Source organism: Xiphophorus hellerii, chromosome 10 (genome assembly GCF_003331165.1).
Source record: "Xiphophorus hellerii strain 12219 chromosome 10, Xiphophorus_hellerii-4.1, whole genome shotgun sequence".
In the NCBI taxonomy this organism is placed as follows: domain Eukaryota; kingdom Metazoa; phylum Chordata; class Actinopteri; order Cyprinodontiformes; family Poeciliidae; genus Xiphophorus; species Xiphophorus hellerii.
In genome coordinates this window covers 17,179,203-17,195,337 of record NC_045681.1, presented here as the reverse complement: position 1 = coordinate 17,195,337, position 16,135 = coordinate 17,179,203, and the positions used below count along the sequence as shown (strand labels likewise).

The 16,135-nt window shown below is 40.5% G+C and overlaps 1 protein-coding gene across 4 annotated transcripts in view; it reads right to left on the bottom strand.

The window, feature by feature from the left end:
• Positions 1–16,135, bottom strand: part of stxbp4 (syntaxin binding protein 4) — a 37,514-nt gene that overhangs the window by 1,034 nt on the left and 20,345 nt on the right. For 3 of the 4 annotated variants that reach the window (XM_032574694.1, XM_032574695.1, XM_032574696.1), the window contains exons 12-21: positions 15,093–15,172; positions 14,768–14,864; positions 13,346–13,470; positions 12,800–12,889; positions 12,614–12,679; positions 9,793–9,972; positions 9,511–9,627; positions 9,374–9,423; positions 5,897–6,033; positions 4,904–5,759 (exon numbers count right to left, since the gene is read on the bottom strand). In XM_032574694.1, coding sequence (XP_032430585.1) covers positions 5,746–5,759; positions 5,897–6,033; positions 9,374–9,423; positions 9,511–9,627; positions 9,793–9,972; positions 12,614–12,679; positions 12,800–12,889; positions 13,346–13,470; positions 14,768–14,864; positions 15,093–15,172 — 956 coding nt within the window. In that variant the 3' untranslated portion in view covers positions 4,904–5,745. Of the gene's footprint in view, positions 1–4,903; positions 5,760–5,896; positions 6,034–9,373; positions 9,424–9,510; positions 9,628–9,792; positions 9,973–12,613; positions 12,680–12,799; positions 12,890–13,345; positions 13,471–14,767; positions 14,865–15,092; positions 15,173–16,135 lie in introns of those variants that run through there. The other variant, XM_032574697.1, reaches the window with a different exon arrangement.

Below are 16,135 nucleotides of genomic sequence, written 5' to 3'. Positions count from 1 at the left end.
AATATATACAAAACTAGGGTAGGTAATAAATGACACAAACAGGAAGAAGAGACAGGAGTGTGGACATCGAGGGTGTGATTGCTGGATGAGCAACGGGCGTGCTGATTGGATGGAACGAATCACAATGGAAATAAATGTTTTTTGCAACAAAACCATTACATAGAAACTCAACTTTTTACTTCGTGAGGGTTACCTCAAACAAATGACATCAAGATTGCAAACAATGTAATTTTCAGCATGAATATAATCATTAATAAAAAAAATTTTTTCTTGAAATCTTAAGTTTCAATGTCCTTTTTATCATAATGTGACACATGACACGTGCACACAGCTTCAGAAAACAAGCTACAGAAACAATAATAAGAAAAAAAAAAAACAATAAAGAGCTCCGGTTTGATTTTTCAGTCTCTCGGCTTTATAATATTGCTGAATTTAAGTTCCTCCTTACCGGCAACCTCAAATGACTGTGAGATTGCAGCCGCTGATATACATGAATGAACGCATGCGGACTCTGGTGTCGCACTCATCATTTCTTCATGCTGCATGTGAGAACGTGAACGAGCCGAACGAGAATTCATGCCATTTTTTTTTTTATCGCTCCGAGTTAATTTTTTTATTTTTATTTTTTCTCATTCCCTTCTGTCGCACGTTTTCCATCAACTCCACCGCCTCCCTGCGGCTCCGAACAGCAGCTGACATGTAAGTAAACAGAAGCAACAGTGAAGTTCTCAACACCAGAAGAAGAAAAAACAAAGATGGCGGCGCAGCTAGCTTTGCTTTGTTTTGCTCTGAATACTAACCGTGATACGTTTCACTGGCGAGGCAGACGGACCTGAGGCGGTTGGTAATGGCGGCTCACGCAAACAGCTAACGGTGCTAGCTAGCATGCTAACACCTTTTTAAATTCGTTCCCAACAATCATCCTCGAATGGATCCGCCATATTTATTTTTATCCACTACTTTAGGGGTGTGTCAAAGTTATTTTAATTTCGGCCTAAATTAAGATAATTCTGTCCTCAAGGGGCCAATTATGACAGAATATAATGATAAAACTATATATTAACTGTTAAAATATTGTAGCTTTCTCTATATTCACTTCTTAAAAGTCAGCATTTAACACATTTTTTACATCGGTGTAGTTTGGCGCTATACAAATAAATACTAATTTGACTGTGGAACAATATTTAAGCAAACATCTCTTGAAGTTCTCGTTCTGTGGCCCTTCGGAGTCTGGAGAGCCAGAGAAATCGCTTTGGTTTGACACTTGATGCTGTATTTGGTCTGAAAAAAAAAAGATGTGGGATTAATACAACAATGAGATGTGTTTAATGAAGCAGAATGCTCAGCTGCTGTGTAAAATTGTTGCTTTCACACGTGTTTGTTTTTGATTGCAAGAAAAGCAGCGATGTAAGAGAATAACTCCAGACGTTTTGTCTGAGGCTTGCTGCGTTTGTTGACCCAGCGCCGGTTCCTCCCTTAAGCTGCTTTTCTTAGTCATTCAGTTTCATATGTCAGGTTGACTGAAACTGAGTGAAAAGAGGGCCGGTGTCTAAAAAAAAAAAAAAGACTCGAGAATCCCTTCAGAAATAATGAAAAGCCAATAATAAACGATGCAGAAATAATTTCTGGATTTATGGTGTTGCGCAGAACAGTTGTAAAAAAAAAAAAAAAAAAAACTAAAGGGGGTGGAGGTTGGGAGGGATGTGCAGTGAAGGATTTATTTATTTTGATTAAAAAAAATTTTTTGTGACTGAATAATAGTTTCACTGCAGGTTTAAATGTGGATTTCTGCTCCGAACATTTTAGGGAACAACACTCCTTTACCCGTTTCCGCAAGAATGACTTCACTTAGAGATGATCATTTATTATTAATGCGGCAGGCAGAAGAGTTCAGCAGGTTCGTCTAGTTTACATACAGTGACTTCATGTGTTACACCTTCTATTGAGTATCAGGCAAATCTGCTGATTTTAAAAGCTGTCAGTGACCACACTCCTGCTCCAGCTCTGTCTTCTTTTCAGTTTTTACTCCATTTTTTTCCTGCTTTGAAATACTGACCAATTTCACTCCCCCACTCCTTTTTAGTGAAGCTCTAAATGCAGACAAGAGCTATTCTCTGCTTTAAAAGCTAATTGCAACTTTAAAATAAATGAGCAGAAGCAGCCGGGAGTCGTTAAATTATTCCAGATGTGCTTCAAATGATGCCCTTTGTCTGGAACAGAATGCTGATGTTTTTTGTATATTTTTTAAAGCTATACATAGATTCCATCTCATGGATTTCGCCCGGATCGGTCGGCCTTCACCTAAACTTTATTTTTGAGCGTCGCCGGGGAAGACGTGGGCGTCCTGCCGTTGTCTCAGTCCCACAGACGTCCTTCAGCGTTCGCGGATAAATCGGGAGGGAGGAAGAACTGTGAGACCGAGCACGACTCGCGCAGGAAGTAGGTCAGCCTTTGCAGCACACATTCAGACACCGACACATTTCGTCTACGATGGTTTTAGACGGAGGTGCACCTTCGGAAAGCAGGACGCTTCAGCAACAGGTGGGAAGTCAAGCCTAAGCACTCCCATCGGTCGTTACATGACGACTTTGAAATCTGTTTACGACTTTAAAAACATTTTTAAAAAATAGGCAAGTAAAACCACAACAAAGCCATCAGACTGAGGAGATGAGCATTAAGAGAGATACACTGCAACTGATCCTGACATCATAAGGAGAACCTAAGAGAAAAGAGTGGCTACTTTTGTTTGTTTCATTGATGATAAAGAAAAATAAGCAGTCAGTCATTGTGAATTTTCCCCCATAGCGGAAAGTATCTGTGCTACAATACTCAGCATGGTCTGTGCTGCAGATTAAATTCCCCTCGTTGCCTGGAAACAGGTTGGGCTTTAGAATCCTGAGGCTGCTGGCAGGACTTCTTTATCCTTCAGCAGTTTCTACCAGTTTAATTGTTGTAGAGCTACTGAGGTGTTTTCACTTATGCCTGCTTCTGGCAGTGATTTACACACTGTTCAGCGACTAAAAGGTAGTTTAGTCTCCAATTAACATAATTTCCACCTTTTTTTTTTTTTTTCTCTAAATGAAGACTGAGTTCTCCAGCTGGGATTGTGAGAAAGAGGCACTAACCGCTAACCGTGCTTTTTCCCCCACTGTGACCATTGCCCAATTCAGATCATCAACTTGTTAGTCTTCTTGGTCGTAGCAGGAAGTCACATTTTCACAACTGGCAATTAGCAGGAAGTAAAATATTCAGCAGCTTCCACAGACGAACGAGACGGGGAAAATATTGCCATGGCAACCTGTCGTCCATCTGCAGCTCTGTCCTCGGAACACATTTCAGGTGCGGCAAACTCGTTCACTCGAGACTTCTTAATGCAGATAGTTAAAAAGAAAAAAAAAAAACATCCCAGCTTCTGCTCAGTAGCTTAGATAATACTCTTTCCAATATTACCCAACTCAGACCAATTTGTTACCTGTAAGCTTTCCCATGTCATAAGCTTCAGATCTGTCTGATAGGTCTGATTATCCCGTCGGATCGAGTTTAGAATGGGGATCCGATTTCTGAAGCGACTCAAGCTGTTTGGTTTCCTTCCAGTGCAAAATTTTGTTCAATTTGGTTTATTTGAATTTAATCTTTACTATGCCCTCGCAGCTACAGTTATCTCTCATATAAAAGGGCGTTATTTCTAATTGTAAAGAACAGAACATTACACCACAGGACAAAAGGGGATCATGGTCTTTTAATTGGTCGGACTTTCTCGACCAGGAAGTGACTCTCTCTGTGACGTTAAGGCTAACATGCTAGCTGTTGTCATCCATCTCTTTCCATCAGTGCACCGGCGAAGCATCTGCCGAGGAAACTTATTAGTCCTAGCTCTGCTCCTGACAAGTATGCTTTTTCTTTTCAGCTCATGCAAGGCAGTGCATCTTCTTAAGCTCACTTCTAAACACTCCCATCTCCATAAATATAAACAGTTGTCAGCAATATTTCATTGTAGAAGCGCACGAGACCGTTCTACAGCAGAATCAGCACCATGGACAGCAACAACCTGCAGCTCTGGTTCAAATGAGGCTCGAAGGCCGCCGATGCTCGGGCACGCTGCGTCTCCTTCACCATTTCAACAAACTTTGAGATCGCGTTTGTAGAAAACTCATATTGTGCTCAACATAAGATGCTCGGCCTAATTTATTCCCTCTTCTTTGTGTTTGAGATGAGATAATCTAGATGAGCCAGAGAGATAAAATAACCAAACAACCGATGGGTACCAGCTGAAAACGTCAAGTCACGACGTTGACACGAAGTCAGAGGTGTTGATCAAGAAGTGCCGAGTTAAATTTTAGTGACATTTGATGAAGATGTTGAACAATTTTGGAGTTATTTTAATGTACTTCTATGAGTTCTGAAAAACTGACGCAGTGAAAATGTTGGACATTATCTATTTTGTAGATTCAGAATTGACGAGACATTAACATTTTGAGAAGTACCACAATTTCCTGCTGAGTTCAGGATGTGTTTTAATCAAGTATGATCACCATCAGTATGTCACATTGACACGTAATGGCTATCTAAGTTGATTGGTCACAATAACTCTAAACAAGTTAACATTTAGAGCTGATTTGGAGCCACAGGTCTTTGGAGAATGTTGCTTGTAGACAACCAGAACTGAAAGTGCGTCAGTTGGGAGAAAAAAAAAAAAAGGAATAGCTGATAATAGTCTTAGAAAAGTAAAAAGTAAAAGAAAAAGTAAAAGACCCACACTCGTTCTGATTCAATGTATCCACAGACCTCTGTGGCAAACATTCTAATTTCAACTCATCTTTCTACACTTTTGACCGTTTCGACTCAGAAGAAGCCCAGATATACGGTTTATTAATGACCTGAAGAACCAGGAAAAGTTAGTTTGTTTTCAAATCAAAATATTTATTTCATCTGATTGTATCAATCACAGCCCAGCTGGTCAAACAGAGCAAGCAGCTTCACAAAGCTGATCCTGGTTACAAAGAGCAACTCATGGTCCATTGACCTTGCATCTGAGGGTTTACTCCGAAAAGAACAAACAGCTGATAACTCCAGATGGGATGGAAGCGTTCCCGCCGTCACGGCTTCCCTCCCTCCCTGGCGTCCGTGGGTATATCAGGCGAGCTGGGGTTTCTCCTCATGTGCCGCTTCACGGTATTGCTTCGTCTTCCTCGGCTAGTCTACTGCACTAACACGAGCGTTCAGCCTCTAAGATACAAAGCTAAACAACTGAGCAGATTAACAGTGAGAGAGTTACAGAGACTCGGATTCTACGCGTGGGTTCTGGACGGAGTATGGCAAATGTTTTTTTGTTGTTTTTTTTTTTTTTAACTGTGATGCTGAGGTTTCTGATCTCTACGGGTTGGTGAAGGTGCTTACCGATAAGAGAAGATGGGTCAGAGTTGGAAAACCACACCAACGTCGCGGGAGTTCCACCGACTGATCGCTGCGAAATCAGATCAGCGGGTCAAACTTTGAAACATTCATGTTGTCCATCAGGTTTTTTGGGGTTTTTTTTCTGCAAGAATGTTCTTGCGCAGCTTTTTTTGTTCTGTTCTGTTTTGTTTGTTGGTTAAAATGTTGATATGCAGAAACGCAGCTGCAGACTAGCATGTGCCATGCAGGTTTGCTGCATGGAATTCCAGTAGCAGGAGGCGAGAAGGTGAGGAGGTGAGGAGCGGAGAGAACGAGGCTCCCGACGTCTGGAGTCCTGCAGAAGGTGCTCCTCTAGAAGGTCAGCACTAAAATGGGGTGGGGAAGGGGGGGGACAGTCACTCACGGCGGCAGCCTTCAGCTTCGTCCAGTGGGAGCGGCATGCGGGGCGGCACGGAAGTGGGGGAGGAGGAGGAAAAGGTGGAGTGGAAGACCTCTCACTTACAGTCCACCTCCAGGACGGCTCTGACGGACCGCGTGAGCTCTTTCGCCTCCTGGGCGAGCGTGGCGGCGGTCCACGGGCTTTTCCTGTAGCGAGGGGGGACGCCGTGGGACGACGAGCCGGCTTTGACGTCCCCGGAGCTGCGAACACAGGCGAGGCGGGGTCAGCGGAGGGAAAAATTGCAACACAAGGAGAACCCCGGAAATACTCCCAGAGGATTCTGTTAAACTGACCACAAAACAGTAAAAAGTGATGACAGTGACTGATGGTTGTAGCAAAGGATTCCTTTACATAGGACGCCATTGACTTCTCTTTTTCTCCCCAGGTCGATTAAGATTATCCCTTCTAAAAACAGATGGCAGGCAGCATTAATCATTGCGAGGCTCAGAGCTGAGGCCTTAAACTAATAAGAGTTTTTGTTTTTGGGCTAAGTTTTCCTGTGTGGAGTTGGCATGTTCTTGCAGAGCAAGCCTGGATTTTCTTTGGGTACTCTGGATTATTTAGATTTATGGCCGGATCCCGACCAAAACAAGACCCAAAATTCTAGCCGGATCGGGCCAGAATGATGTGCTTGATGGTTGGATCCTGGTGTCACAGTGCAAATAGAGGGATAAATAGTTAACCTGTCGAGGAAATAAAAAAGGTTGGGTGGCAAAAGTAAATCGGACTGTAAACAAAGGCAGCGCACTGAATGCACACGCTGGGTGGGCTTCATAACGTAACACAGGATAATATAACATGAGGAGCGAAAATTTAATTTAGTTTTACTCCAATTTTTAAGGTAATTGGGAATGAAAATGTAACCAAAAAAGGCGAGGTAGATTTCACCTACTTTTGGTGTTTCAGAGTTCTTATGCTTTACTAAAAGTATCTGTTTAAATGTACCCAACCAGATTGAGTGCAAATTGTTCCTTCAGCTTTTGGGGGTAAATTCTACAGGTGTTTTTTTTTTTGTTTGGGTTTTTTTTTACAGTGTAGTAAAACATGTCGCTCACACCTCCTTTCTTGATTAAAAGGGACACTTAAGACGCTTTTCAGTCTGAAAGCCTCATCTTTGCTCTTCCAAGCATACGTCTTGTTCTTGTGTCCATCCTGCATTGAAATCAGAACCTTCAGCTGCCTGTCAATGACGCCTTTGAGTTTGTTGTCGTTTGTTGCATCTGTGCAGCAAACATCTAACCTGATGAAGTCAGGCACAAGTTAAACTACAATACAGATCATTTCTCTGAGGTTGAATTTTTTCTTTCTTTCTATAAACAAATTTTGCTTCTGAGCTGAGCTCTGAGGAAATTATGGCTTTAATCTGTGTCAGAATACAAAAAAAAAAAAAAACATTGAGGGAGCTAGAAAAAAGGAAGGGAAAAAAAATCAACAATGCTTCCTTTATTGAATCTATGGATCAGACAACAAGTGGCCTAGAAATGAACAAACGAGAGAGTAAAAATAACAGAAATAGGACCGGGGGTCTGTTATGGGGGGTAGAGTGTCCAGCAGTTATGAAACCTCAGGTGTCCCACTGACCTGCAATGAAATAAAAGAAGCTGGCAGGAGGTTTCATAGGTAGATGACTTAATAGCATGACCAAGTGACCGGATTTACCGAGTCCACCTTACACAAGCTCCCAGGGAGAGCTGATAAACTGGGATCAAGACACGGCGGAGGAACAAAAGGATGAGGGCAGATGGAGGGAAACATGAAAGATAAACAGATGAAATAAGAAGAGAAAAGGGAGGAATAACAGAAGAGATTATGAAACTAGGCAGATGGAAAACGGGTGAATAACAGCGTAGATGAAAAAAATATATATATACATAAGAAAAGGAAAATTCAAACAGATCGAAAGGGACACCAGCATCAGAACGCAACATCAGAAACGTAAATAGAAAAGATAAATAGCAGGATAAGAAACTTGCACAAACAGATCTACGATGAAACATCAGTGGGAGAGAATGATGGAGGGAGGAAGTGAAAGGAGAGAAGGAAATGAGACGAAAGATAATTTATAATCTTAAAAGAATGTAAGAGACAAAGGAATTACCGTAATCAGAGATGTTATGAGTGGAAAAACTAATCTAGATGTACACAAACCATTTGATGGCAATAAGGTTACTCATTCATCCACAGAGGACGACTTCAGACGCAGAACAAAAAGATAATCAGACATTGGCCTACAGCAGATCATAAAACCTTTTTTTCTACCTTTTACTACCATCCATCCATCCATCCATCCAAGCCAGACTTAAGATATGTTCTGCAGTTTTGGATTATGAAGTGAACCCGTTAGCCTGCTTTGTGTAACACTCCTCATGGTGATCAGTGGTGTGTGTTGGTGGTTAATAAATAAAGTTCAACAACTGGATAGGAAAGAGTAATTGGTGACCTCTTACTCGGTGGAGACATTTCGTAATGCCGCCGATCACAGCGGGAGCCCATTACCGGGAGCCAACCGGCGCTCTGCCTGAGCTGATGTGGGCCAAGCCGGACCACTGAGTGTGTGCGAAGCCCGGACTAGTGGGCTCTCTGCTGGAGACATCATTACATGACTGAGTAACGCACGTCTCAGTTGCCTTCACTTCTAACTTATTTCCTGTGTACCGAACGTGCAAAGGGACCTTTCCTGAACCTCGTTTAGACTTGTTGAAAGTCACAAAGATGTTGAATAGAGTTGTTAATTTGTTATTTCATGGATGCACAGAGAAACTGACACCCTGTGTTGATGTACAGGAAACAATTTACCCACCTAGCGTCCGTTATTAGAAAAGCAAAGCAAAACTTTGAAGTAATGAAAAACAGAGAGAACGAAATATGAAGACATAAGAAAAACTTTGTTTCTTTACCTTTTTAAGAATTTGAAAAACAAGAACACATTTATTAATTTCATGATAATTTCCTTTGATTTATATTTGTTTTGAAAAATTCAAATATCCCAATTTAAATGAAAAAATGGTAATATTGACCCTTTAAACAAAACTAAATAAATTAGCTTCAAGTGACTAGATGAGGATAAAAGTATTTAGTTACAGTTTTTACATGTTTACATGTGTTGCTGCTTAGAAAATAAATATATTTAAATACTTTATTTTTTTATATTATAGAGAAAAACAAAATTAGAGTCAAATAAATAATAAAAAAAACAAAAAAACTAAACAAATTGATGGGATTTTTTCCTGTTCAAACATTTGTTTACATATTTCCCCATCTGTACATGAGTTTTATTTCTATTTCTTGTAGTTCTTAACACACACTACATGTGTATATCAGCAGCAACACAGCAGAACACTGTGGTAAAGATACACACACGCACACAAAGGACAAGCAAAACTAACATGTAGAGATGAAGGCTGCTGGTTGCTATGGCAACCATTTTCCCCAAGGAACCGGACTCGTTAGCGCAGACTCTAACGAATAGCAGGCAGCCAATCAACCTTTTGTCACTCTGAGACACACACACATCCACACAGACAGCTTTTAGGTGTGTACCTGTAGCTCTTTGTGGGTCCGTGACTTTCCAGCAAAAAGTCCTGAACGCTCTGCAGTGAAAGGCAAAAAGAAAAACAAACGTAAACTTCACGGAGATGATCAAAGTTTGGATTCAGGTTTTTGGTTTACCCTCTCACCTCCACAAAACTTAGTAGCTTTCCCGTTGACATCTCAAAACCCTTTTTGGCCGTTTCACTCTTCCTTAGCTGACACTCCAGAATAGCCACCTTCTTCTTCAGTTCGTCTACTTCCTCCTAGGTTAGAAAGTAAAAATGCACTTCTCTCAACAAAACTAAATTAATTGTCAATATTGTACAGAGCACTATGTAATTTGTTAGTAGGTTGATATTTTCTCCAGTAGATCCATTTTAACACAAAGGATTTTTTTTTAGCAACATGATGACTCTGTGATTGGCTACCTTCTTGGTCATTGCTGGATGCTCCACCCTTTGAGTCTTCAGCTCGGCGATTTCAGCCTCCAGCAGGTGGATGACCTCCTCATAGTCCATCTCCATCCCTCTGGCCTGCTTCTGGGCCTCCTCGACCAGCTGGATCCGGGTCCTCAGAGTCTGACTCTCCTCTGCTCCGACTTTCGCTTCCTGGAGAGCGTACGTGACGAAGGTGGAACATCAAGTCTTTCGGCAAACAGATTACCCAGTGAAAGCTCATCAGGGTTCGCAGGTCCACCTCAGCTCATAAATCTGCCTAAATTTCAAATGTTGGTCAGGCTAGCAACATTTGAGCATCTTGTAGTCATCAGCTTCTTTCACAAATAATTAAAAATATGATACAGACAAATTTCATGACAACCTTGTGTTGTTGCCCCTCCGAGTTGCCCGGCGAGGAAATCAGATCGAGACTGCTTGCACACTTACACTGAAGTGAATCAGGAGCTATGGGAAGTTTCTTTGACCTTACAACTCCGACCCCAGTTTTTGAAAACTTGTGTATGCAGAAAAACAGCTGGCTTGATTTGTGGTTTAAGAATAAGCACAGAAAGTCTGAGGGGTTTGTTTTTGCTAAAGAGTTCATGAACTCCTCTGTATGGCAAACTATTCTAGAATGAAATGTGGGACTCTGAAAAACTGAACATTTCTAACATGTCTATACACCTGAACGCTGACGCAAACTTACAAAAGAATGGCTGAAAAAGAAAAGAATGAAGGCGTTGTAACGGCCTAGTCAAATTGTTGCTAAAACTGGTGTCAGTACCTGGTGTGTGTTGATCTAATCAAGCTGTAAAAGAAATGACAGCTATTTTCACTATTGTTATTTTTTTATTTAAAATGTCTCAACACCAAGAAAAGGAAATAAAAAAGGACACTTTTTAAGTACAGTACACAAGTAGATGTACTTTTTTGCTGTCCACCATTGACATATTAATGATGTTTATCCTTCTAAATCAAAGAAAACGTTAAAAACGGAGATAAATCCATATCACAATATAGATTTTTTTTTTTTTTTTTTAAGTTTTTCTATTTCAGTAAGCACTCTGTAATGAACCTAAGATACCTGGAGGTGTGTAACTCATTTGGAAAATGTGTAAAGCTTAGTTTGTGTGCTGTGTGTGACTTCCTTTTTATGACTGAAAGGAAACAACACACAGCACATGAATTTGGCGACTTAAGCCCTCCTGCAGAGATGTCGTACACACGTAAGACTAGCAGGACACAAGAAGGTAAAAAAACAAAAAAAAATATTTTCTTAATAAGACATAGAAGCACATGGGAAAACAGGAAGGCCATCTGTTACTGTTATCGCTCTCAGCATGGCTGCTTATGTTTCTAAACCTCTACAAATTGCTGTTCAAAAAAAAAAAAAAGACGCTCCGTGTAGCACCCATCTGTCCCTGGGAGGACATCTCAGGTCTGGGGAGTTTCTGAGTCCCAAAAGATTTTTAAAGAATTTTAATCTGGATCACGACTCAGGCCTGAAAACGATTCTCAGGGAGACTAAGATAAGAAAAAAACAGTGATGACCGCTTGGTGTTACCCAACGCATGTTTTGAATTTAGATCCAATTAGGAGCTGCTCCCACCAGATGTCGCTGTGGAGCATTGTGTGCATTAACTTGCATGATAAATGATTTAATGTTGCTTTCAAGCGGTTCAAGAAAATGTCCTTTAGACCGCCAAGGCATAATACCGCAACCATGTTTGCCAGAATGCTGTTTACTGATTCCTCTGTACAACAGTATGAAACAAGAAGTCATATTTCTTAGCAAAAAAATGACTGCATGGAAGATATTTAGACTTTTGAACCGCAGAACACAGAGGCTTTTAGTATGAGTCAGCAAGGTTTTCTAAAAATCACAGCTGAGTCAGAGAGGAAAGTTTCAGTGATGGTTTAATTCAACAATCACTTCAAGGCCGACCATACGGATTAATTTTAAAACATGTGGCCCTCGAGTTTTCTCAACTGAATATTGGTCCTGGTCCCAAAACGTTTGGACACCACTGGTCTAATGGACCACAAATATTTATTTAAAAAAAAATCAATAATCAAACAAAAAATAAAATAACATGCAATTATAATGAGACTAATGTTGGGAAAACATTACAATGATGCACTCAGAGTTTAAATCTCCTCGTCTTTCCTGCGACTGTCCAACCTACAGATCGGAAACATCCCGCCAGAACCTTCGCTGGCTCACTACATCTGTCAGCTGCATCTAAATCTAGATATCGATCCATTTACGCAACGATACAGGAGCCGAGAGGCGGCGAAGTGGGAGCGAACGAGGGCGAGACCCTTCAGCTGTGAATCAGAACAAACAAACGGGAGGAGGAACTATTTTAGAGCCCGAAAGACGAGCGAATGGAGGCCTCGCCCTCCTCCAGCCGCTGAGTGGGTTCAACTCAACCTCCCACACTCATGTTCGGGTGCGTGCGTGTGTGTGTGTGTGTGTGTCGAAGGCTCCACCTGCTGATCTATTTTTACAGAAACACTCAGAGTCATGAAAAATCTAAATTTATCAGACAGCTCTCCTGTACTGCCTTCAAAACACAAAAACGATGTGATTTCGTTTCATACTGACTTTGTGTTGCAAGAAGAGGAAAAAAACACAACAGAATGCAGAAATCTCACTTCTACATCCTCAAATGTAAAACAAGATGATTTGTGTCCCCACTAAACTAAAGTAGTTTTAGCTTAGGAAAACTAAAAACTAGGTGATTCTATTTAAAAGCAAATATTTCTTTAAAGTCCAACAGATGAGGGGGAAATTAAATATTAGACTGACCTGCTTGGCCTTGTTGAGCTCGTCCTCCAGCTCATGGTGAACTCTCTGAGACTCGACAAGCTGCTCCTATTGGAATTAAACAGAATGTGGGTTTTTTTTGTTTGTTTTTTCCCCCCCGCTCCAGAATCAAACCTGGCAGGTTTCACCATAATCCTCTAACATTTGATCAGACTTTAGTGAGGTCACCTGCAGTGTCTTGATCTCCTTCAGCGCCTCAATGTGCTCCTTCCTCAACTTCTCCATCTCCTCCAGGTCGTCCGAGTCTGACAGCGATGGCTGTAGGAAGAAACACGGGATACCCACTGTCAGATGGGTTAAAGTTCTGGCACACATTCATGATTTTTGTCTTTTCCAATTTAAAATCTCAATTTCAACTTTAGGATGAATTCGTTAATGTAACTATTTTCTCTGAAGATTAACACAAGCCACTAGATGTTTGTGTTAAAAGGCCAGTGTGTGACGTTTTAGATAAATCCCAGAAGTTATTAGCAGTCTCATTATTAACTTAAATAGTGGAAAAAAAGTAGATTTCATTTTACTTTTTAAAGTGACAAAACCATAGATAATTTTACTTTGGAAGATGTCTCTTTTGTTTTTGAAGATGTCAATGGATGTTTCATTTAAAATAGGTTTAGTATTTTAAACGTAAAATAAAACTTGCAGATGTTTTATGTGTGAATTTTAGCCCGCAGATCCCAGATTCCCCAGGCGTTTCCCAGCCTGAGCTGTTACCGGTGGGTTGGTGGGAGACTCCAGCAGGCTGGAGAAGTCGTCTGACGTGAACCTGGAGCTGGACTGGGTGCCGAACAGTTCCTCCAGCTGAGGCTTGAACAGTTCCCGAATCAGGCCCTCGAAGTCTGCAAGCGCAAATAGGAAGGAAGAGTTCAACAGAACGTGTCCTTTGGAAAATCTCACCTGGTTTCCTAATGACTGCATTAATCTGTTTTTAATAAGTATTTATGGTGCCAGTTGAATAGGTTTAAATAGTAACATGAAGCTCATTTAAGAGTAGGTCTCAAATAAAACCAGGGTTGTTGTTTTTTTTTTTTGCATTTTTCTGGGCCCAATCCTACAGAACAGGTTTTCTGCCTTAACTAGTTCCTAAGAAATCTGTTCCTCTGAGCAACAATATCCCTCCGCAGTGAATGATCAACAAAAATAAAAACCATTCAGTCCAGCAGGGGGAGCTATTGTAAACATGCAAGCTCTTTTTTTTTTTTTACACAAATGTGGAGAGGTTTGGAGAATACTATCTGCGCTCATAAACGCAGGGCAGTCACAAGGTTACCATATTAGATGTAGAACTTTTCAATGAACATAGTTTTCTCCATCTGTCTGTGTTTTAGGTACATGAGGATCAGTTCTGTTGAGATATATTTCACACATATTTTCTGCCAAAAGGGACTGGTAAGGCTCATTAAGATATTTCACATACCTTAATTAAGATTTTTTTTCCCCCCTAAATATTCTCGTTAATTTTCTCCGTATGTCGCAGTGTCTTTGGTTTCCTTAGGTCACACTAAAATTGTGGTTGACTATCTGTTTCTTTAACCTTACATTACATTTAACGTACATTTTTTCTACCTTCTGTGTTAAAAACAAACAAGCATTTATCAGCACTCTTTACCAGAGTGCTTGTCCTCTGAACTTCAGCTGCAGTAACTTCACTTCAGAGGTCACACGTTTCACTTTGACCTCTAATCCTTCGTAGTAAAACAAACATTGTACTGGAGTTGGATTTGATTTTTAAGAATTCCCACTGTCACTAAATGCAGCACTAAATAGTCAGTTACAAATTTAAAAGAAATATAAATTGCGAAAAAGTACAGATTAACTTCTAACACAACGCGAGTGCCTGCTTCAACATGCTGCAACAAATGTTTGGAGCTATTATTCAGTATGGAACAAACCATAATGCTATTAAAGATAACCTGTTAAAAAATATCAGTCTGATGCATTTTTTTTTTCTGTTGCTGCCGTGAGATTCTTTACGTGAAACATTAAATCAGAATTAAATTAAATCAGATAACTGAATCAGGGTAGAGAAAAAAAAAACATGCTAGTAAAACAAGGGCTAACAAACAAAAGCTTGTTGTTATTTGAATCTCCGCCATGTGAGTGTGAAGTGAAGGATGATGGGAGTTGTTGTCGTACCTGTGAAGGCCACTGTTCCAGTGGGATCGGCTCGTAGTCTGGACCTAAGAACCTGCCGCTGAGCATCTGTGGGCTTCAGACCGATTAGATCCAGCGCCTGAAACACACACACACACACACACGGATCAATACACACAGCTGGATGTGGTGGAAACATCGACCGGGAGCTACACTGATGTGCTTCACTCTCGTTCTCTTCACATGTTTTTATATGTTCTACTGTCATCACAGTCTGAGGATTGGGATGTCCTGCTGATAATTATGCGGTGAAGAAACAAAATTAAAACTTTTCTTCCTTTACATTTGAATCAGGCGAGAGACCGACCTGCTCCAGTCGTTCCAGTTTGAATCGACAGCTGGAACTGAGCGAACATTTCCTCTGAGGTGGCTGACTGCTCCCAGAATCTGAAACACAGAAACACAGATTTATGTTCCCTGGTGGAAAAAATAATATATATAAGTGTATTTTAAATATGCTGCATTACATTTTTTAGTATGTTGTCAAGTGGATATACTGGTTAAGATTATATAAAAAAAGTAAGAAAATTTGTAAAAATATGCTTCTAATACTCTTTTTAAAAAAAATGTAATGTACTAAATGTAATGTGATGACTAATAATGTTTAGAACGCCAGGGAGCCGACTCGATTTATCTCATTATAATGAGATATAGTATTCGCATTTCCTTTAAAGTGTAGCTGCTTTTTTATTGTGCTAATTTTCATAAGCATGTTGTCATGTACCTAGTATATTTATTTTTCACAAGGGTTCCTGTCACTGTTAAAGTTTAATCAGTTTTTCACACTTTTACAGAGTTCAAATTTGAGACAAACCTCAAAATATCACTCAGAAATCAAGTTTTTGTTAATTGTTGTCTTACATTTTTCACAAAAACTACATTTAATAAAATCTTGATATAAATGGGCTACTTTTTCAAACAATATATTGATTTTCATCCTGTATACTAATTGAACTGTAGTAAACTGACCTGGAGGAAGGGAAAAAGAGCCAGAAAATTATAAAAGAAAAAGAAAAATGAACTAAAACTTAATTATGACATTTTCTGCGTGTAAAACCGTGAGTTTGTTTTACTCGAGTGAATTCACATCATGACGTCAAAGACGAAAATCGGGATGAATTAACATATGGAGGGAGACCTCAGGATTCCTCGCACACAGAGATGTGGTGGAACTTCACACCTCTGAAGCCAATCGCAGCCCAGACCTCCCGCTCGCATCACTTCCTCCTTCCTCCTCGAACCATCTGCTTCGCTGCGACTGTAAGGCCACAGTTTGGAGGCGCGCAGCTGTTCCCAATCTGTCTGCGTTTACAGTCAGGAGGTTTTGATGAGGCGACACGCCGTCACCTC